The sequence below is a fragment of the Triturus cristatus genome, chromosome 8, assembly GCF_964204655.1.
Source record: "Triturus cristatus chromosome 8, aTriCri1.1, whole genome shotgun sequence".
NCBI lineage: Eukaryota > Metazoa > Chordata > Amphibia > Caudata > Salamandridae > Triturus > Triturus cristatus.
The window spans coordinates 1,130,045,049-1,130,068,519 of record NC_140591.1 but is presented as its reverse complement, the minus strand read 5'-3'; the positions used below and the strand labels follow the sequence as shown (position 1 = coordinate 1,130,068,519).

General features: G+C 43.8%; 1 protein-coding gene across 1 annotated transcript in view; it reads right to left on the bottom strand.

Moving 5' to 3' along the window:
- The window catches only part of CHST10 (carbohydrate sulfotransferase 10), a 219,908-nt gene extending 197,230 nt beyond the window's left edge, over nucleotides 1-22,678 (bottom strand). The window contains exon 1 of the mRNA XM_085622768.1: nucleotides 22,285-22,678. Within this exon, the coding sequence (XP_085478894.1) occupies nucleotides 22,285-22,299 (15 nt within the window). The 5' untranslated portion in view covers nucleotides 22,300-22,678. The remainder of the gene's footprint in view (nucleotides 1-22,284) is intronic.
- Nucleotides 22,679-23,471: the final 793 nt, after the last annotated feature.

Here is a 23,471-nt window from a genome sequence, read left to right as displayed (position 1 = left end):
TCCCCTCGTGGCCACAGTTCCTGAGACACAGCGGGGACTCCACCCGGTGGAGTCTGAATAGGAGGGTACGGGTGTAGTATGTGCGGTGCAAAATTTTAGTTGGACCAGTCTTAGCTTGGAAGATATGCCCACCTCCCTGGGGGATGAGAGCGCGGAATTCCAGTCCGTCTCATCAAATTCTCCAAGTTCTGCCTCCCACTTCCCCTTAAGGGCGGAAAAAGGGTCGGGCGGTTATTTATTATCTTCCGGTACGTTAGGGACGTCGCTCTTTGGAGTAGATGCTCCATGAGGAGCCGGTCTTCCAAGGGCGATGACTCAGGGAGCCGAGTCCCACGTGGAATCGCCGCCTGAAGAGCGTGGTGGACTTGTAGATATCGGAAGTGTTCGGTGTCCGCCAAGTCGTAATCCGCCTGCAATTGGGCAAAAGTGATCACCTCTCCCTTGCGCCAGAGGTCTCCAACCCTGGAGATACCAATAAGATCCCACTGGTGGAAGCCCTTGGTAGTGCGAAGTACCCCGAGCTGCCTAGCGTCCCAAAGCGGCGTTGCCTGGGTGATCTTCCCAGCCCAGCCCATCGCCCGTTGCGCCAATGCTTAATGTACTTGACTCGGTAGCACCACTTCAGCTTAAAAGAGTGTCCTCTAAACTCTCCAAACAGTGGTTCAATGATAGTCTTAATGCTGAAAAAGGAAATTTAAGACTTGCAGAAAGGAAGTGGCGATCTTATCCCGCTCTTGAACATCTTTGCCACTTGAGATCCTTGCGAAGCATATACAATAAACGCATCAGAGGCTCGGAGGCCACCTTCTTCAGAACTCAACTTGATCAAGCAATAAACCGTCCTAAAAAAACTGTTCAAACTCATCAAGTCCCAAGCTAACAATCATCCTAACCTCTCGGCTCTGTGTCAAAGAACACTCCCGAACTGTGAAGAATTAGCTGTTTTCTTCACTGAGAAGACTACCAATATTGAGACTGAATTACGCTCGGCCAGAGATCACCTCTCAAACAGTCCGCTGAACACCCTTCGCCCCTCAGTTGAATATCACTAACCCTTTACAGCCCTTTCTCCCCAAAAACAATGCATCCTGTAGTCTGTTCCAAACCCTGGATGAATCACTATTCGCAAAATGCTGTTGACTTTGAAACCTTGCAATCACTACAATGGCCCTCTGCCATCAAACCTTTCCCCGGAAGCGAGATCCTCCTTACGAACACTCTGGATGATGATGGTCAATGCTTCACTTACGCAAGGTGCTATCCCGGATTGCCTTAAAAGCAGGTCAAGTTACCCAGATCCTTAAAAAACCAAATGCTGATCCCACGGACCTTCTTAACTTTTGCCCAATCACTAACATCCCCACCTTGGCAAAACTCCTGGAGAAATGTGTGCTCGCCCAACTGGGTCATCACATTGACCATTTCCAACTCCTGGACCACTGCCAATCTGGTTTCCGCCCAGGGTATAGTACAGAGTAGGCGCTAACGCACATCGTGGATGATGCGCTGAGAATATTGGATCACAAGGAGTCGTGCCTACTGATCCTCCTGGACCTTTCTTCAGCATTTGATACTGTCAAACATGATCACCTAATTGACCTCCTGGAACACAGGATGGGGCTGTCTAGGCCTGTATTAAACTGGTTCTCTGCATTCCTTCAGAATAGATCCCAAAGCTTCAAGGTGAACCAATCCGTGTCCCATCCTGAATCGGTCACCTTGAGGATCCCCACAGGTTCAGCACTGTCCCCCACGCTCTTTAACCTGTTCATGGAGCCTCTGACAGAAATTCTAAAATCATCCAGCATTCATTATCATATGTATGTTGACTATACCTGAACAATGGTTGAATCATCTGACTGCTCTTAACTGCATACCGCACCTCGTGGACTCTGCATCCTCTCTGGGCGTCATTCTAGACAAATGTTTGAACATGCAGAAGCACACCAGTTCCCTCACCAAAGGAGCGAACTTCCAACTCAGCTTACTTAGGAAACTCAAACCCTTTTTCTCTGCTCATGACCTAAACGTGGTAGTACAAGTATTAGTGCTCTCAAAGCTGGACTATGGTAGCGCAACACTTTGTGGCCGGCCTAGAGTGAGGACGGCTCCTCTCAGGGCTTTACCCTCAATTCCGCTTCTAGGCTCTTAACTGGAACAAAAAAATACCACCACATCTCTTCGGACTTGCAGGACCTGAATTGGCTTCCATATGAAGCTCGGATACAGTTAAAAATTGCATGCATGGCTCACAAAGCCATCAACTTCAAGACCCCACTGTATCTCGCACAGAAAATGGAGCTCTCCTGTGGTTCTAGAGCGTCCAGAAGCACCAGTACCCTTTTGCTAAAACCACAAAAATTCAAGGGCAAAAAAAAAAAAAAAAAAAAAAAGACATAACAGAGCCTTCTCGGGTATGGCTCCAAGGATCTGGTACGCCCTTCCCCCCGAAGTCAGGGTGAACCCTTCCACCGACTTCTTCAAAAAAGCATTTACAATGCAACGGTCTCGGCATTGGTAAAGTTAGAGCTATTGGCATGGCTCATGACAATGCCGTTTATTTAAATGTTTTAAAAACAAAAACATAAATAAAAATAATGTCATGAGCAATGCCAATAGCTCTAACTTTACCAATGCCGAGACCATTGCATTGTAAATGCTTGTTCTGTAACTTCATGGAGTGAAATTTTTCCCACCCCTACATTAAATGTCGTGTCTAGTTGAAGACTTTTATTTTACATCAAATACACTTGAGACCATTAAGCGCAAGGGGCAGTTGGTTAAAAAAAAATAGATTCTGTTTTCCTCGGTGTTGATCTGGTCTTTACTCCGCGTCTGAAGTTAAAGATATGAATCGAGCGCACAGTGCTGTGTTTAGGAGCCAAAAAAGTATATGTGTCAGAGGTGCGTGTAGCTCCTTTGTTGAGGGTAAAACTAAGCCCCCTTCAAACAGAAACAAGGTGATGGGGTACACAAACAGACACGTATACACAGAACACAAATATAGACAGACGCACAACAGACACATTAAGCATTCCCGCTCACAGACCTACCCACAGAGATTCACGCAAACACAGCCAGACTTATACCCAGAAACCCACACAAAGACACAGACTCGCAAACACACAGGGCACAATCACAACGTCACGTTCATAAGCACACATACATACAGCCACAATCCGAAACACAAGCACACACAATCAAACCATCGCGAGTCAGAAAGGCGCCAGAGACTGAATAAACGATGTGAGTGCGTGAGAATTAAGGATTGCTATTAGACGGGATCGGGGAATATCTTCAAGGCATTAGAGTAGGCGCCGCTGCTGGTTCTCGCGCCCTCCTACAGTAGCGGCGTGGTCTGCGGCCTACCTTCAACATTGCCCTCGCCCTACTCGGCCCCGTGCCAACCAACTTGACGGTGAGCATCGTTGTTGTCATACAGCCTGCTGTCTACCTTCCCACCCGCTTCGACTCACTTGGCGCTATTTTACGCTCCTGGTCGGCTCACCATTGAGGCGCCTGCACCCAGTGACGGCGACTCAGCCTTGCGGAGGGATAATCATTCGCACTCTACACCCAACAGCACGCCTCCAACTGCAATATTAAGCACACGTTCCTCCTTCAGATACAACGGCCCGCCTTAGCAAATAAGCTGCCTGCATGTGAATGGTTAATGGATGCAACTCGCATCCCCTACTGCTCAGGGAGCGGCCATGGTACAATGGAGCGAGGGAGAGGCGTCTGCGGGGGAATCACCCCCCGCCCTTTCTGGGGGGGGGGGGGGGGGGGCGCATGTGCGTGTCGGTATACCAGCTTTCAGTTTTGTCCCCAAGACACGCCGAAGTACTGGCCCCACAACATACACATATGTGCAAACAGGCCTCGCCGGCTGAAATCGCCCCTGGCAGCTGCCTGTCTGTCTGTCCGGCGATAGCGGCATATTTTGCATAGTTTCATTCCGATTCTCACGCTGTTACACTCTTGTTAAGCACCCATCAGAAACGAGCTCAAGAAAACAAAGACGGTCCAGCAGACAAGTGAAAATGTGTGCTTGGCCTCACAAGGATTCTCGAGTCTGCTGGCGGTAACATTACCAGGGTTGGCTGCGGCACAAGAGCGACATAATCCTATTACAGGGATTCAGAGGAAGCTGCAGGGGTCCGAGCTGTGTATTGGAAGGGTTTCCGGTGGGGGTATTAGTCTGAATTTGAAACTGGAAAGTTCCTTGGGAAAGAGCCGAAAAGTGAGGATTTGGTAGAGTGAATGGACCTGACAAGCACACCACTGCCTTTCTCCGAGGCGAAGCAGAAATGCCTCGGAGAAACGCAGCCTCGGTTTCGGATTCGGGGGCGTGTTTCTTTTTTCTCTCCTCTTGCCATTGGCTGGAGGAGAGAAAAACACGCCCTGCGAAAAGCAACGAAAAAACACGCCCCCCGATCCGAAAAAGACGGGGCTTCAACCGAGTGACTGACCTTTTCTCCAGTGGCTGGCCAGCATTCAAGAGGCCAGCCAATGGAGAACAGGGGAGAAGAGGGGTGGGTGCAAGCCCCTCTTCTCAAAGACATTAAATCTCCGGACTTCCGGTCTGCCAACCGGATGGTCCCGAGACCTAAAAAAGAAGTCAAAGAGCTCTTGATGAAGAAATTTCTGCCTTAGCGTGGCCCCTTCATCTGATTCTGGGTCCATAGACTTGACTTTGACCCAGCCACCTGGCTCTCGAGTTTGTCGGACATTCTAGAATGTGATTTTGTTGCTGTGTTGATTCCGTTTGCTTTTCCCTCACGGGAATATTGGTCAATCTTGAATGTTAACTTTGTCGCTTTGTTTATTCTGTTTTGTTTGCTTATACCCTTAGTGATGCATAATCTGTAAAGCACTCCTATACCCTCGGTGGTCATGTTCGCGCTATAGTAAACTTTCAAAATAAATAAATCTGTTTCTTACACAGAAAACCATTAACAAAAAGTCACAGTAAGATTATTATTATTTTTATTTTTTTTAAGTAGTTGAGGAAATGGAATTCGATTGATTGGACCAATACACATTAGGGGACTATAAAAAGTATATATAACAAAGTATATATAACACTGAAGGGGGGGGGGGCACATTGCCAAATCAGGTGCAAACAGCCAAATCTGGAGTTGCCAGGACTGGTGTAGAAAATGTTAAGCATGGTGATGGTGAGTGAAGGCCATGTATGACCCATAAAAAGCTGTGGTAAAGGATGATGGTCAAACCCAGCCACCCTTTTGAAATGAAACTGAGAAACCCTAAGACTGCTGCTTTAAAATCAAAACTTTAAGTTAAGTCAGTCAAGGTCAAAATAAATCTACCTGCACTGGCATGGATTACTGAATGTGCCCCCCCCCCCGACCCTCCAGAGGGCAGCACTTATTTTGTGGGCAGACCAACAATTACAATCCAGGAAGCACTTTGTAGTAATAATGCGACGCTTGGTAAAAGACTATCCCAAATCCTTCATGAGCCCTAATAAGAATGAATGTGGCGGATTTAATTTGTTATTGCGCAACAAAATGCCATCCTCCAAGGAAATTTCATCTTCAACTTTAGCAAATGGTTGAAGGGAAGGAGATGGGACCTTCTACCTAGGCCACCCACTTCTTACAAACTTACAAACATCCTGGAGAACACAATCATTAGCAAAAGATTCCCTCCATTCATCCTCAGAACATAATTTAAATTCAGGAATATCCACCCCTGCCACAAGGCAATCTTCACAATCCTCATCAATAAGTTCATAAAAGGAAACATCATCATCATCGTGGAGATTTGCAGAAGGAAAACAAGAAAGAAAATCCGCTCTCCCATTTTTCCCTCCAGAGACGTGTCTGATATCGAACTGATTTTGAAGCAATTTGGTAACCATTCTCAGGATTCTGGGAGTGCAACATTTAGTGAGACTCCCTCCCAAAATATTGACCAGTGGTTTATGATCTGTCTGAAGCATAAACCGTTTTCCCCACACATATGACCTAAACTTCTCAATAGCCCATGCGCAAGCAAGTAACTCCCTTTCGATAACTGAGAGTATTGCAATTCAGGTGACCTTAGTACTCTAGAAGCGAACTCAATAGTTCTTTCAACTCCATCCTCCACCTGTGTCAAAGTAGCACCTAAACCTACTTGACTGGCGTCAACTGTCAAGCAACATGGGAGGCTGGGGTCGAAAGGTTTAAGAACAGAGCTCTTCCCTGAAATATTCTTAGCCTCTTGGAAAGCCACCACACATTCATTGCTCCACACAAACTTAGTCCATTTTTTAAGAAGATTACTGATGGGACGGACAATCGTAGCATAGTGAGGAATAAACCTCGAATAGTACTCACAAAGCCTCAGAAGTGATTTAACTCCTGTTTTATCAGTGGGGACAGCAGCATTGGAAATAGCTTCCTCCTCATCCATGTAACCAATAAATAATCTTGAAGACAACTACAGTATCCTGCTTCATTACTATATTGTACTGTATCGAAGCAGCAATAGAACCGCTTTAAAGAAACATAGTAATAAAACCTAAGTAGATATAGCAAACTAAACAGAACAGGCTAAAACAGATTACTACACACTTTCTTGGTATTCAGGAGTGGTATGCTATTATTATTCCCCAGACAGTGTATAAACTAACATTTAAAAAAAGCTCTAATGATCCACCCCACAAAGTACCCTGGTTTCCTTCGATGAGCAATGTCTTACTTTGGCCCACTTTTACAATAATGGCATAAGGTGTGGTTGAAGATGCACATTGAATTCTGCATTTTCTAGAAAATGGTAACTCTTGAAACAGGCTTAAAGATTTTATCTTTATGTATTGGTGGGCATTTGAACTGATCGTCACTGTTGCATTTAGATAATTAGTTAGCCTCATGTTTTTTTTTTTAATACGGCTTTGATTATGTGCATGAGTTTTCTAAATAACCGTTATAGCTCCAGCCCCCAAAACCTGCCCCCTATGATTGGAACTATAAATTATCCGCCTTTATTTGCACCTTGCAATATCCAGTTGCATGGCATTTTATGCGTTTGAATGTCAAACGATTATCGTTTCATTTAAATCTGATCTCTGAAATTAGCCAGTTAAGACCATATCCAGAATCTTCCTGTTTTACTCTAAATTGTCAATAAAACCTAATGAGGCGTACAAAGCTTTGAGTGTGTTTCTAAAGTTTAACAGGGCTGTGTTATCATTTTCTTATCCAGCAAGCTGGATATCGATTTCTTTTCAGTGTGTATTAAATGATTCTCTATGAAGTGATCGTAATTTAAAAAATACACTGAATATTTCACCCATGTCTGGTATCCCAGAACACTGCCCTCCAAATAAACAAATGCCTGCATTTTGAATATGCTTTGAAAGATGTAAAGCAAAGAATTACTTTCTGAAAAATTACCATTCTCAACATTGTTTAAAGGAAAAATTTTATTATATGAGAGGTAATATAGGCGGGTGGGCAGCAAACTCTTGATTCGCGGAGCCAGTAGGTCTGGCTTGCCTTTTGAGACCCTACAAAGATATTGAATAGAATAGTACAGCCTGCCCTAAAACCTAGGTTCAGCGTTTGATAATGTCGATAGATCTAGACTCTGGGCCAAACTACTGGACTTGGGTGGGCAGATGGGGTTGGTGCATGTAATAAGAAAATTGCACGAGGATGTTGTGGGTTTCGTCGGGTACGGCCCTAATGGGGAATGTACTCCCTCAATTAACATCAGGAAGGGAGTACGTCAAGGCAGTGTCCTCTCCCCATTCTTGTTTAGTATTTACATCAACGTCTTGGAGAAACATCTAGGGGAGATCGTGGGCGACCGACCAAGGGCAGGAACAAGAGCCCTTCCTGTATTAATGTACGCCGATGACTGCGTCCTTATGCCAAGAACTGGTGTGGGTCTCCAGAGGATGCTAGAGGGGTTTGGGAAGTTTATGGGATCCATAGGGCTACAAACTACCAACATAAAGTCTTTCAAGATGATTTTTGGCCATTCTAAGGGAAAAGTGAAATAACTTAATATCCAGGGCACAAGATTACACACTGTGAATACATCCACGTAGCTTGGGCTACCCTTTGATAGGAAATGCAATTGGAAACATTTGCTCCGCATTAGATGCTCCCAATTCGAACAATACCCAGGTGCTATCCATAAGTTAATGAAAAAAAACTAGGATCTTCCCCTGTGGGAGTACTGCTCAGAATATATAAGGCCAGATATGTTTAAGCAGCAACCTATGGTGCAGGGATCTGGGGAATATAGGACCCTCTACAATTAAAGATTGCTGAAAATAAATTTGTGCGCAAACTGTTACGAGTACCTGGGCCCGTACCAGCATCAATTTGTCATGAAGAATTGGGTCTCGCCCATGTGAGAGACATTGTCCTGTTAGCACTGTTTATGCTCTGGTTCTCAATCTGGACTCGACAGGAAGCAGTATTAACCAAAATAGTAATCAATGACTGTCTGAAACTTGATATGGCAGGCAGCATTCAGTGGCTGGAATACCTCAAAACAATTTACACTGCTAGTGAGACAAGGCCTTTTTAATAACCCCTTGAGCATTACGAAGCATACGAAATCCATGGTTAAGAAGGAATGGATAGTTTGCATGATGAGAAAAAAAAATAATAAATAAAAAGGAGGGGAGTATAGCAAGCGATCAGTCAAGTTATATGGCAAGTCAGTAACGACCAGAAATATTCAACCGTATTTGCTCACCATCCCTATTTCATATCTGCATTATCTAGTGAGATTTCACTTCAATATGTCACACTTACTGGTCGCTTACCCCTCAACAGCTAGCTGTGATCAGGACCTCATATTGGGCCCATGCGATTTGGTATCTACCCAATCACAGCTGGATTTTTAATTTTTTGGGGGCTTGTACAACAAGATCAGGAAGGCATTACTTGTCACTTTGCTTAGGAGTTTAAATATTAAACAATGCAGACCTGCACTCTTGGATTTACAACTACTACAGAAAGACATGGTCCGCGATATAGTATATAGGTATATTGCATCTTCTGTGAAGCTACATAAGATTGTGGGCAAACAACCATCATTATTCCCACCTTTCGTTCGCTATTAAAGAACCGCTTGGCCTTACTCGCATATACTATATAACAAACAGCAGTCATAAATTTCCTTTGACAGCACCACAATCATGAAAGGAAGGGCGAATTAGAGCTTAGGCTAAGGGAAGTGTTGTGCCAAGCCTAATGCACGAGAGGGGATATTTTCGAGTACAGCATACCCTTCATATGACTGACATTGTATAATTCTACAAACACCAGCATCCCCACAGGGTATCGTTATTGCATATGCACTATATTAAACCAGGTTTCGAATCCAGACTTATGAATCTTACATTTTGGCTTTACAAGGTCACTGGCTAAACCCAAATTGTTTTAGAGTTAAAAAAAAAAAAAAAAATGTATAAATCCAGATTTTATCATCAATATTACTGAATGAAACGATACGTAGTTACGATATGCGTGGGCTCGAGACCATATTAAGAATTGATTGACATTACTATGACTTTGTTTCTTTTATGGTTTTTAACAGAATACAGAATATTACTACTACCTTGGAGAATCCTAGAGAAAATGATTTATGGACCCAGTGGTAGTGTGCCATTGGAACATTTCAATTACTTGGATGCGAGAGCCCTACAGACTAACTTGGCATGCCTCGTCAAAGGGACGCCTTTTTGTCTGCCAATGTACTAGCTTGGCCCAGATGGGCTCCACTGTGGGAGCGAGCACTTGATAGAGCGGTTTTGCAGGAAAGTATTTCCTGAAGTTGGAAAGTGCTACCATGTGAGACCCTTATAAATAAGGTTAAGATTACCTGTGGGTTAAACTGGGTTATGTTTAAAAGTGTTTGTGCAATAAGATTACATGGAGACCTTAACTGTGTACAATCAGGGTTGTACAAAAGGAACTTTGTACAGACTTTCAGACTTTATCCTTAAAACTTCAACGTGAATTGTACGAATTTTCTTGGAAAGCTAGAGAACTTTTTTTGTTTCTTTCAGAGGTAGTGTCAGATCCTATAGTATAACCAATATTAGTTTGAGAAACCAGTCATATTTCCAACCACCACCTAGTTCAATTCCACCCAAGATCTGAACATTTGAGCAGTGTGTTAAAGGACACATAAACCTGCATGTACCAGTGCTTATCTAATAATGAAAACGTTCTCAAACACCCATCTAGTAATACAACCGCAATAAAAGGGGGATGGGTTGTAATCAATACTACTGCAGTATAAAAGGGAGGAGTGACAGACTTCTGATAAGTAATTATAACATTGTCTTTTTAAAGCTCTATTTAAATTATAAAGAATTTGGCTATGGGAGGCGAAAGCAGGTGGTAGGCTACCAAATCTGAATTCATAGTAGCCAACAATCTCAAGATACTGTAGCTTTATACCTTACCCAAGATAGATAATTCCCACCCCTAGGCCTGCCTATTGTATATAGGATCGGTTGAGAAATCCCTCTTGATAAGTTGACTTTTTTTTTTTGCTCAGACCACTTGTCTCTGCTGTGCCTTCATATCAGGGAGGAACCAAGGATATTCTGTATCGCTAGGGAAATTATAAGAGCATTTCTGTGAGCCTTGTTTGAGAAGAACCCCAAACTAGCATACCCCAGGGCCATACCTTGCAAGTCTCAGAGCTGCTTAACACTAGTGTGCTAGATTACATAACCTAGTCTTAATTGTGATAAATGTGCAACCTTAGCATAAAAGGGAAATTACTTTGTGCTCTTGGCCTTTTTGTTTTTTTATGCAGATTCTGGAGTAGACTACTTTCACCCCAGCTTCGCTAACTGTTTGCCCTCTTCTGACTCTGTGGTGTGCCTTTGTGGCCCGACCATGCCTGCAGACTCTTGAATAAGAAACTGATGGTGGCCTCCACTATAGACGTTTCACTTTCTGTTGTAATGCCAAAGGCCTCACTGCTTGCTTCCATGTTGCAGTCAAAAACATGGTCTCTGGTCATTCATCTAATGGGGTGACCTTTAGTCTCCCACAGATCTTGCTCAGATCTCTGGAAATGTTGCTGGACTGAAGGTGGAGGTGGATTCACTCTATTCTGACTCAGACTGATAATAGGTCCCAGTTGGGTCCCTGAGCCTACACTTATTAAATGTGGTACGTTAACCCAATGTTATCCTATGGGAGAGGTAGGCCTTACAGTTGTGACAAGCAAATTGAAGGGTTTGTCACTACCAGGACATGTAAAACTACAAAGTACATGTCCCGCTTTCAAATACATGGCACCCTGCTCTATGGGCTGTGTAGGGCCTACCTAGGGGTGACTTACAGGCCTTAACAAGCATTGGCATTGCCAATAGGTCTCGCTTTTGAGACCTTATAAGTATTTAGTTATGCAGCACAATATCCTTGGTGCAACAACATCAACCGTTGCATGGCTAAACACTTATAAGGTCCCCAAGGCGAGACCTATTGGCTATGCCAACGCTGGTCTACATTGTAGCCTTTCTGATTTGTCTTAAAAATTAGGAACAGCAACATGAAGGAAGAACAGTAATGGGTAAGCGTGCCTTCTAAGGCCTTGTGTTCATATGCTGCTTGGAAATGACTATTTATAATCCTTTCTACTCATGTTGTGGCCTTCTTCCAATCCCATGACAGCGAGGAGGCCAATTAACTAGCACCGCAGTGCAGTATTGTCCTTTTCTGTGGCTGTTAGAACTTGTTCCTCAGAGTATTCCTGGAATTCATTGGAATAACTATAAATTATGAAGCTTTTAAGATTTACCTTGGGGCGAGGGGGCAGAGGAAGTGAGTATGTAGGAGAGGACGAGGGGTTGGAATTGGTGGGTGGGTTTTTACCAGGGACAAACCTCAGACTAGTGAATTGGCCCTTAATTCCAAAAACCTTTCTGCCAGGAAGTCTTTCCAATAGAAATCTTTGTCAACTTGAATTTCAGACGGGGAGGCTCCCAACGAATTCCTGGAGTCTTCTGCCAAGCGGTCATTCCCAAATTGAGGAAACTGGCCTGCTGAATACTCCTATGGCAGGCTGTGCTCATCGCTGGAAGTCTATCAGCCTAACCACTTCCCCGCCTTTTAGCTCTCTTTGGTGGTGTGCGCCTCCAATCGAAGGCTACAGGAGTAATGAGTTTCTGCACGCTGGAGGACATTTTATCTAGAGAGGGCCTCAGAACACGTTCATCATGAACGTATTCATTAAAGGGTAATCCAACCTTAGCCGCCCTGCCAGGTATTATTAAACAGAGCGATTGGCAGTCACCACAGTCTGCTCTGCGTCTTCTTCGCTAATCTCATTGCTACTTGAGAGCATCACAAGCTGAAGCCAAAACAACTTGTCAAAATACAACTATTAACATTTTGAACTCAGCACTGAGTCAAGGACTCGCAGTGGGTTTGTTATTAACGGAGGTCGCTTCGTTCACATTGTGCTCCTTTTAAATATCGTTTCAAAGATACAATGAGAGTCGTTTAATAACAAAATGCTGCTTATAGCCTAACCTTCTATTTAGTTTAATGCGCTTCACATTCCTAGTGGCTGTTTCAAAGCACTTTTGTCAAACCATTCATAAAATACAATCACTCTTTGATGAGCAAACAATTTCTGCCCGATCAAATCGTGTAAACACTGCTGCCAACATGTGGGAGGAGCCAAACTCCCTCTCCTGGTAGGTTTGATCACAATCGACAGCTGTGTTGTCAAGCCTGACCTAAAAAGAACCTAAAGATATTCAGTCCGGTATTTAAATGGCCGATCATAGAGCCGGCTGCGCGACTGCTGACCGATTCATTTAGGGGTCGGCACTGTTGAGGATGAGTTACACAGCTCCCCACCGAAACAAGTGAACAAATGGCGATAAGAAATTGAACATTTCTGCAATATCAACGGTTTGTGCAATTCTGCACACATTTGAACAAACGTGTGTAAAAGTGCTCTGATACCAGCATCTACTCTAAACTCCTGCAGTTTTGTGGAAGATGTGTCTGCATGAACACTGGTACTGATGCAGCCTTTCGCCACCCAGACAGCGGCTCCTGTACTGGAGTAAGGGTCCTTTAATAACATAGGTGGTGTCTCAAGAAACACGCTGAAAGGATTATCTTATCCCAACTTTCAAAATGTCTGCCTGTCCACAGTACCCCAATAGGATCAGGGATGACATCGTTTAGAGTGTGCTCACAAGTCTAGAATAGTAGAAAATATATTATATTCTCTGAAAATGCACCACTTAGCACCAGTCAAGAACAGCTGTTGTTCAATAATTAACAACATGACCCGGAAACGCCTTTTATATATTTGTTTTAAAGTCGAATCTCCAAAATGCCATTACTGAGAACGTGAGCCTAGAACGGGGTGGAATGCAGCCACACCTCCCAACTGGTCTTAGGGAAATCCCTGGACATCTTTTCCAAAGCTGGGCACTTCATCCCGTTTGCTTCTTGCAGGCAGGCCATCTCTTCACGTTTGGTACATTATGGAAACATTTGGGGTGCCCTTGGAGCACACCATTTCTGAATGCAGGGCTGCGGCACGCTTGAACTATGTCACATGTTGTTCCAAATACTGGAGAAATGTAAAAAGAAAGTCCAATCATAGAGAAGTGGTGGAACACCAGTGAGATGAACCGAGAGACCAGGTATTCGTTCTACATGCTTAATTTTGGTTTTGAAAATTTGCTGACAATTTTGTGCATTATAGTTCTTGAAGCTCCATGCATGTTTTGATGGATGTTACTGTAGTGCTGAATGTGCTCCGCTTGCTGCAGGAGGGACCCACCGACGCTCATTTTTCGGGACACTGGTTTACTTTTCATCATCGGACTGACTCACAGCAAGAGAAACAAGCATTGGCATAGCCAATAGGTCTCGCCTTTGGGACCCTTATAAGTGTTTAGCCATGCAACAGTTGCATAACTAAATACTTATAAGGTCCCAAAAGCGAGACCTATTGGCTATGCCAAGTGGCCGTGAAAGTGATCGCGATCAAACATCAAAGCGGCCGTGCGAAAGTGAAAGTAATCGCAGCCAAGCGCGGCCCGCGCACATGCACTGTAGCTCTAGGCTGGCCTGGTAGCACTTTTTGGAGCCCTCTCAATATGTCTCGCCAGACCAGCGCATGCGCTGGGTCAGGCGAGACCTAAAAGGCAGAGAAGTGGAAAAGAAGTAAAAGAAAGTGAAAGGAAAACAAAGGCAGAGAGCAGGGGGGTATAAAACATGCAAGATTGAGATGTGGGGGCCGAGAGTGTGTGGCGATGGATAAAAGAGGAGACAGAACTAGACAGCCTTGGAATTCAGCAACATCATCATTTGGCAGCGACAGACTTCTGGAAAAACTTTGGGCTCTGGCATTTATGCTTCTGCAAATTATGCACTGAGTTGAAGGGTATAGTCCTCTTCTCTGGTGGGGATCGTTTGAGGGTCATATAAACGTAAACATTTACCATTTATCCGTAATTTGGAAGTGTTACAACCCTTTTCCACTCTGAAAATGGATGCATATGATGAAATAAATGCCAAAATTGTTTTCTGCTGCAAAAAGGTTTGCAAAAAGGTTTGCGAACTCCCACAAACGTCCAGTACATTTGCAGATGCCCCGACCCTTGCTGTGCCCACAACATGCAACCGTGAGTACATTTACTGACACACCTCATAACATCCTCCTGATGTTACTTCACATGAGTAAACTCATGTAGGAGTGCAAATCTGAATTGCACTGCTAAATGCTGCTATGTGCAAATCTAAATGCCACAAAGGTGTGAAATCGTAAACCATAGTGAATAGATACAACAGATCTGTGACCTTGTGCAGTTTAATTTGGCTCTGGGCTCAATTTGCTAATATCCGAGTGTGGTGGCTCAATGGAATGATGCATCCTATTGAGGAATTGGTGTTCGACCTCATGGTCGCAGGTCTGAATCTCGATAGGTCTACTCAGCCTTTCATTCTGCCGAGGCTGATAAAACGAGTACTGTTAAGTTGGGTAACAAATATCTGTTATTCAGCGCCAAGATGCTCTACAAAGTGAATGGTATGTTCCGACTTTATGAGCTTTTCATATCCCTAAAGGCAGCAGTCACTTTTCCAGCCACAAGAATCTAATGAAATAACTGTTTTATCACTTCCTGCAATGAGAACATCCACAAAAATAACATTACAATTGAATTACAAACTATTTTTCATCTTACAACCATCTCGAAGCTACAAAGTAAGAGTTTAAAACAAGCACAGAAAACAAGGATACAAGTGGAGAAGGTGTTAGGCGCAAAACTAGGATTATATTTACTATTTTAAGAACCAAGTTCTGCACACAGGCAGAGATGGGCCCCGGCTCGCAGTGTTTATCCAGGGACAGCTGCTGCTTGTTTAGGCCGTCGGCTTCTGGCAGGCTCCACTTACCTAGAAGCTTTTCTAGGAAGTATAGCGCCTTGTTCCCAGTTCTATTTATTTGTTTAAAATGTCACTAAATAAACTGGGCCAAAGTTGGATTAATGGGGCCGGCATAAGGGTGCGCAAGGGTAAGGCTAGGATTTAATAGTGACCAAAAGAAACCATCAGCACTGAGCAACTGAAAGGATTCCAGAATCTAGTTGACTGGTGCACTCATCCACGTGCCCTACCAGCTCCTGGGGCGTGTCCCTGCCTGCACTTGGTCTTTACCAAACAGAAAATGTATCGCCCATTCCGGACATGACCACGACTATCTACTACTGCCTGCTTAACTCTATGTAATGGTGTTGGGCCACCATAGCGCCCGGGGTTTCCTTCAGCATGGCTAGATGAAGAGAAAGGAGTGAGAACTAGACTTGAACAGGGATGTATTTGTAGAGCGGGCATTCACCTCCCACGAGTCTACGGGCACTAACAATATATAATGCGCGTTTACTGTTACCCAACTCAATGGTTCTTTTTTTTTTTACTAACTATGGAAGAATGAAAGCCTGAGTTAGAGGGAAAAGCCACAGACCTGCCGACGAGGCACATATAATCTCGAGAGTGCTTTGAGGCTTCAGAAACAGAAGAAGTGCGCTATACAAATGCTGGTGATAGAACATAAGCAAATGGTGCGCGCGAAAGTGATCGTGAGCAAGAAGTTCGGCCGCGACTGGGAGTTGTGTGTGCGCAAAAAGAAGCACAAGCGCGCTCGCCTTGCGCAGCAGTGGGGGGAGCAGAGGGGCCTGCGTGATTCACTTGCGGGAGCGATAATTGCTACCATATGGCGCCGCTCGCTCACGCAAGTGAATCGCCACACATGCACATGTTGCCATTGAAGGCAATGGAACCCGTGCACATTTTTGGCTGAAAAGCCGAAGCCATTGCTAAAGGTCTTTTTGCCTATGCAGCACATGCGCGCTGCGTAGGCGAGACCTAAAGAGGAAGGTTAAAAGTTAGCCAGGCTGAAAGGGCAGTTTTAAAACTGCACATACAGGCTGCAATGGCAGGCCTGAGGCATGTTTAAAGTGTTATTTAGGTGGGAGGCACAACGAGTGCTGCAGGCCCACAAGTAGCATTTAATTTGCAGGTCTTGGGTACAGGCAGTACCACTTTACTAGGGACCTAAAAGTAAATTAAATGTGCCAGTTGGGTGTAAGCCAATGTTAACATGTTTTAGAGAGGGAGCACAAGCAGTTTAGCAATGGTGAGCAAGGGTAAAGTGTGCAGAGTCATAAGGCCAGCAAAAACGAAGTCTGTTAATTAGGAGGACTAAAGGCACAAATTTTGAGAAACCACAACAACGATGTCATGTCCAACAAAGTGGAAGTAAGCGAGCGATCCCAGTGTCAACGGTGGTGGCCCACTTACCTATCTAGATAGAGGATGCATTTGTGATCTGCATCTGTATGTATAAATTATTTTTATTTTGCCATCTAAAAAAAAAAAGTTTCCTTTCAACCCAACCCTTCTGCCTCTCTCTCATCACAAACTACTATGAACTCCCAAACATCCATATCAAACTTTCACCCTCTTTTTTTTTTATCCATGCCTCCCACTAACAAGCACACACAAATGTACTACTTACCCTTTCATATTCATGCCTATCATTTTATCTCTACTCCAAACTCTGCTAAAGACACATGAAATCAAGAGCACAAACCTAACACAACTAATGCACAAGAAAAAGAAAAAGAAAAAAAAAGTCATACTGGCAACTAATCTTGGGTTCCCGAGTAGCATGCTACTTGCAGAAAATTCGTTCAGTGCTTCGTCATGGGTTATAAGTGCTTTATAAATACATTCACAATTAAAGCATATTTAATATGCAACCACATGACAAAGTTAGTGGCACCCAAGTGAAACACGACAGGAACAGAGACCAGTTCTGGTCCATGCCTATGCAAATTGAAAAAAACTACCAGAAGAAAATCCAGATGCTAGAATAATTGAAACTATTCAGAGAAATATTAAAACTTCAGAGATAAATAGACAGTCTAAGGGACACACTGACATGCAGTGTTATGATGCTGGTCGAGATAAATAATTTGTCACGAGCGGACAGTGCTGGCTGGCGTTGTTTTCTTGCCAGGGACATGTCTGAACAAGGTCTCAATTGTCCAAGGTTACCATGCTAGTTTTGACCGAGAGTTTTGGCCCATGTGGCTTGAAAGGTTCTGTATATTTTCGGTAGACTGAATTTCATACACTATGTTATGATTAGCACTCCCAGTTTTCACTGATTTTTACAGAAAACAATGCGTTTCCTCTCTGTATTTATTTTTAAAAGCAGAAAATACAGAAAATTGTGCTTTTTGTGGCAGACTCTCCATGCTGTCTTTCATGAATTCCAGGCAAAAGCGGTGCAGATAGCATGGAGAGTTAAAAAAACAGGATCAGATTTCCTTAAATACCGTCATACGTTAACACATATTTGTAGTATAAACGCTAATATGCACCAGTAGGTGTAGTGTTTTGTTATACACGGCTGCTTAATTTGCTAAAACCTAACAGGCATCCATGGATGAGCGAACATCTAAGAGTTAGATAAATGTGTAAATATGTCATTTTAGGACTCCATTTATTCTCAAAATAAATATGGATAAATGCCAATCACATGACCCAAAAATAAATAAGGATAAATACCGACAGAAATATTTAAAAAAAAAAAAAATACATAAAACCGGGAGCCCTAATTATGATGTAATACCATGTACTGTCCAAGTCCTTCATAGCAGCTTTTTAGTACCTTCCCCTCATGAATCCGCGGGATAACTCTGCCCAAGCTAATCATCATTCATGCTTGCATTTTATTCCCCCCAAAAGAGCTTCCTGTTAAACGCTTGGAAATGTTTTTGATGACATATACTCTAATCGAGAAATCAAATGTGACTTTGGAATCCTGAACAAATCACTTTGTTTTTAAAATCAGCTTGGTTTCCTTTCAAACTACATTGAGCAAGTGGATGAAACCGGTGGTCCTAGGGTTAAGCCACGATTGGGTTCCAGATATTTGGCCGGTGGCCATTGCTCTACTGCTGGGGGAGAATCTTCTGGAGATTTTTGGGTAATCATTTTGAAAATCGGGGCCTAAACTGACTTGAATGTTGTTTCCATGGTGCCGCTTAATGCATTTAGACAGCAGCAACAGTTTTGGCTGACCGGATTCTTTGGAGTTTGGAATTCTCTTTGGGCTACAGAGGAGCCAGTTTCTCTTTCAAGGGGGGGGGGGGGGGGGGGGGTCACATCCTCCTTTGAAGATACAAGAGCGAAATCAAGGTTTCCTCGTCAATGAGGTTATAACAAAGACCCTCTTCGACAGCCTTACTGCTTCACTTTATCTCATGCAGTCACCATCCTGAGGCGGGGAGAGGGCCTGTAGAATGTTCTTCTCAAGAAAGATGAGGGTGACACTTCAAGTTAGTAGATAAAAGCTGAAAGCTTTATTTCCGTTACAGAGACCCACAACATAACCAGTTGAGAAGCAGGTTCAGAAAGAGAAATGCACTATGAACATTCTAGATTACAGAATACAGAAAACACTAAATTCTTTTAACCAAGCAAAGGTACACATCATATACAAATCAAATACGACTCTCTACACCCCCCCCCCCTTCCTATGGGAAAACAGACCAAACAAAAAACAATAAGAGCCAAAATAAAACAACATTAATAATAAATAAAATCATCAGAACGAAAAGGAGGAGCTCTAATTCGAGAGCTGCACCTTACTTGTCTACTATCCCCAGATCCTCTAATATTATCTGAAATATCATTATCATCCAAACAACTGGGAACAGGAGGCACAGAGATATTATCAGCATCACCCCCCCCCCTATTCTTTAAAGAATGAGGAGAACGAGTTGGGTCATCAAAATGATCATGCTTATGATTGAGTTCACCAAGATCAAACCAATGAATGCACTATGAACATTCTAGATTACAGAATATACTAAATTATTTTAACCATTTAAAGGTACACATCATATACAAATCAAATACCACTCTCTACAGGGCCTTAGTCACTAATTTAGTGTGTAAAGCCACAGGATGTTCTAACCTTGAAAAGGAGGTTTTAGGGATATCTAAAGGCAGCAACAGCTGTCTTTTTGATGCTCTTAGTTCGTAGATTTCTTGTCAGCAGTTTGGATACTCGCTGCCTTTGAAAATGATATTTGCAGAGGTGAGGAATTTGAGTTACTTCAACATCATCCCCTCGCGTGAGCATCTCCCAGCTGCAGGTTGGTCCCAACAAGAGGACTTCTCTCCCTCGCAGGGGAGCTCCATTGGAACTTCAGGTTCTCTCTTCTTTCCTGGATGCTACTTCAAACATGACCTTATGGGGCTGTAGCCGCACTAAAGGAGGGCGATATGGAAGCGTGTGGCATCTGCCTTGGCGCTGCAGCCGATGGTTGGGCAAGAAACAGACGAGGCCTTCTAGCTAGGGTCTCAGAAATGTTCCATCATAGGAGCTGTGGCCTTTCCGCTGGTTCTGGTTTTTAAAGACTCCTGATTAACAGAAAGCATAATACCTTCATGGCTTTAATATGGTTTAGTAAATGGATTTACTTTTAGCAAAGGATGTTTTTATTTTCTTGAGTGAACGGCTAAATTGTATTCGGCAAGGTCAACATGATATGTGCCTTTTGTCTAATCGACTGTCTCGTTTTACTAACCATAACCAAGTGAATGTCAACTTTCATTGTATTTAAGCAAATTCAGACACCCAAACAACATCTAGAGGTCCTCCTTTGTGGTCACTAGGAGATTCTAAGCAGCACTTCAAATCCAAAATACATTTAGAACTACTGTGGAACAGGGTAAAATCAATGGAGCAAACCCAAAAAATCTGTAGAAACAGACTTGAAAATATACAATATTTCTCATTCACCTGTTCCAGCTCTAACTTAACTGACCAAGGGGCATATTAACAAGGAACAAGGAAAATTAACGCTAAGGGCGCTTAGCGTTAATTTTTTTAACGCCAGCTATCGCTGGATAATATAGACTGGTTATCGCGTTATTAACAACGCTAACCGCCTAGGCGATAAAAAATCCAGCGATAGCGGCCTTTTGGGAGGTTATCGCTGGTAATGCAGCGATAAAACTACAAGGATAGGGATATCCTTGTTGATAAACCATGGTGGACTCAGCCATGTAATCCACCTCCCATTGGATTACATGGCTAAATCTGAAAATTAGCAGACGTAAAAAAGCAGCGTTAACCGTGGTTAGCGCTGCTTTTTTTGTCTCTAACAGGGTTAGCGTGAAGCTTGATAATAGGAGAAATGTCGCTTAGCAACATTTCTCCTATTATTTTGCTCTGAAACGCCCACTTTGCATCTCATTAGAGATGCAGAGGGAAGCGTAGTGAAAAAGGGTGCTAACATGCGATTTTGCATGTTAGCACCCTGTTGTTGATAGGGCGATATTTTTATCTCCGCTTCTTTGGCTTTTAAAGCCAAAAAAGCAGAGATAAAGCCCTTGTTAATATGCCCCCAAATTATATAATCCCCAATGGCTGTCACACCCTGCTATTCCACTCCCTATTGTTTCTCGTTTCTAAAATATGTCATGCTCGTCTGTATTTCTCAGGTTATAGGGAAAGCGCAGGAATGCCTCGTTGGGTATTCGAGCACAATGGAAAGTCCAAATAAAAAAGTAAAGAACAAAAACACATTGCACCCACTGCCTTTTTATATAATTCCGCACTCCTCGATGTTCAGAAAAGAAGCAGTTTGGAATATTTGAGTTCTTTAACTCTTTCATACACTTTTCACCCGAGCACTCATTTTCCCTGATCCCTTAGGGTTTTGGCCCTCACACACACTTTCTAAGTATTCAATTTTGTTACAGCCTTTAACAGACACGGGACAGCTATCCAACCATCCTAAATGACAAACAGAGCAGAACTTTCTCGCAAGACACCTGCACAAGCTGAAAAGATGTCCGAGGTCTGTACTACACTTGCTCGAAACAAAGGGACGGGTTTTTAGAAGTAAATTGTAGTCTTACGTCAGTATTAGAGACGTGGGAACTTGTCAAACTGTTGACTCTAAAAATGGGGGTGAAGTCGGGCGTTTAAAATGTGATACCAATACCATTAAGGTGAACGGACAATCAGTTTTTCGGAGAGCGATGGAAAGAAGGCGACTTCTTATTGGGCATTTTGTGTGTCCGGAGAGTGAGTATAAGTGAGAAAAAAAATGACGCCTGCCGAATGAGGGCGAGTTGACAGACAGGTGTGCATGTTGTGTTCCATGGAAGATATGCTTGGGTAGCAGAAGGGTTCAGGGGTTTTCAGGACTTACGTTTTTAATATGCCTTCTTGTACTGAAGAACGGTATAAGGGAAATAAGTACATACCAGAAATAGCAAGGTATCGGAGGCATAACAGTTTTACAGCAACAAAAAAGCCACTTTTAGTTTATTTTGTTAAACTGGGCTCTAACGTTCAGTAGACTGTATTGTGATATATCGAACAACATCAAGGCAGCGAAATGATGACAAAATTATGCAGGAAAGTACAGACTGGCACGGTCAAAAAAATCATCGCAAGTGGCAGCCTCAGAACCAGAGAAAGACGATGTGTGTGTGCAGTACGTGGGAGCTGGGGTGGGCATCCTCCTGCGGGCAGAACTAAGGCCTCTGAGCGGCGGGGTCGCGCCCCTCAGACACCCCCTCCTCCCCCTTCGGTGCATGCTATTCCCCTGCTCCTAAGAGCTACTGATGGGAACCGGAGTGGGGGATGTGCTTGACGAGCCACCGAGGACACATCCCACAGACGTGCCGACAGGGTCCCCTCTCTCTCCCGGGCTGCACTCACCCTTCTCGCGGCCATCCAGCCCCGGTGCGCCGAGGCAGAGCAGGCACCGGCGCGTCCTCCTTGCAGCAGAGTGCGGGTGCCGCCGCCGCCCGCCCAGCAGACGCTGCGAGCATTGGCAGCCTCCTCTACGGTTGTCCTCTGCGCCCTGGGGCGAGAGAGCGACGGTGGTACCGCCTCTCCTCCATCTCTCGATCGACCACGGCGGCGGCTGCTGCTGCAGCTGCGGCAGCTTCCGCGGCTTAGGCCCACCCGGCGGCGGCGCTGCTAGAGGTGGGCCGGCCCAGCCGCCACCTCCTCCCACTTCCCAGCGGCCTTTGGCGGGGAAGGACACCCCTCTGCTGGCCGTAGCCTGCACACTTTGTCTTTGCAAGTTTGTTTACTTAGAGGTGTGGGTGACACTTAAAGCAAATCTTGACTTTTTAAGCTAATCGCAGTTGCATTGTGGGAATTGAAGTTTCGTTTTTAACTTTGTGAATATAGATTAACAAGCTAGGACTGGGCTAAGGTCACTTTGGGTAATTTTGGTAGCTCCCTTCCAAATAAACTGCTTTATGCTTAATTTTTTTTTAATTGAGATTTGTTTTAGATAGCGTGGACACAGTAAAGTCGCCATCAGAGCGCTGTGCAAAAGGAAAGACAATTGGTAAAAATACTGTAAAAAGACATACATACATGTACAGTGCTTTAAATGGGAAAAAATAAGTGCAGGTAGTCATTAATATGAGCTAGAGGCGTGGCGAGTGGGCGGGGCTAGGGGCGGGGCTTATGGCGACATATGAGGATACATAATGATTTCTATATCAGTTGCAGCAACTATGAAAAACACACAGAAATGTGTTTATGTAAACGAAACAGGTTAACTCATTACACAAAATGAAACCCAAACAGGATGACATGTCAACAGTTCCTCGTTTTGTAATATTTGCTGCTTCTTAATGCCATACTGTTATTTGTTGGTGTTTGGCACAATACTATATACACTTAAGCGTGCGTGCGTACACACACACACACACGCACACCCACAACCACACACACACACAACCACACAAACGCATTCTACACATTCCCTCTAAAGTCTACTGAGTGTCGTGATTCTCTCCCTTTTCTCTCACAGAAAAACAGGCACACACACAAGTCGACAAGCGCACAGACATAAGCAAACACTCACAAAAAGTCTCGGGTGGGAA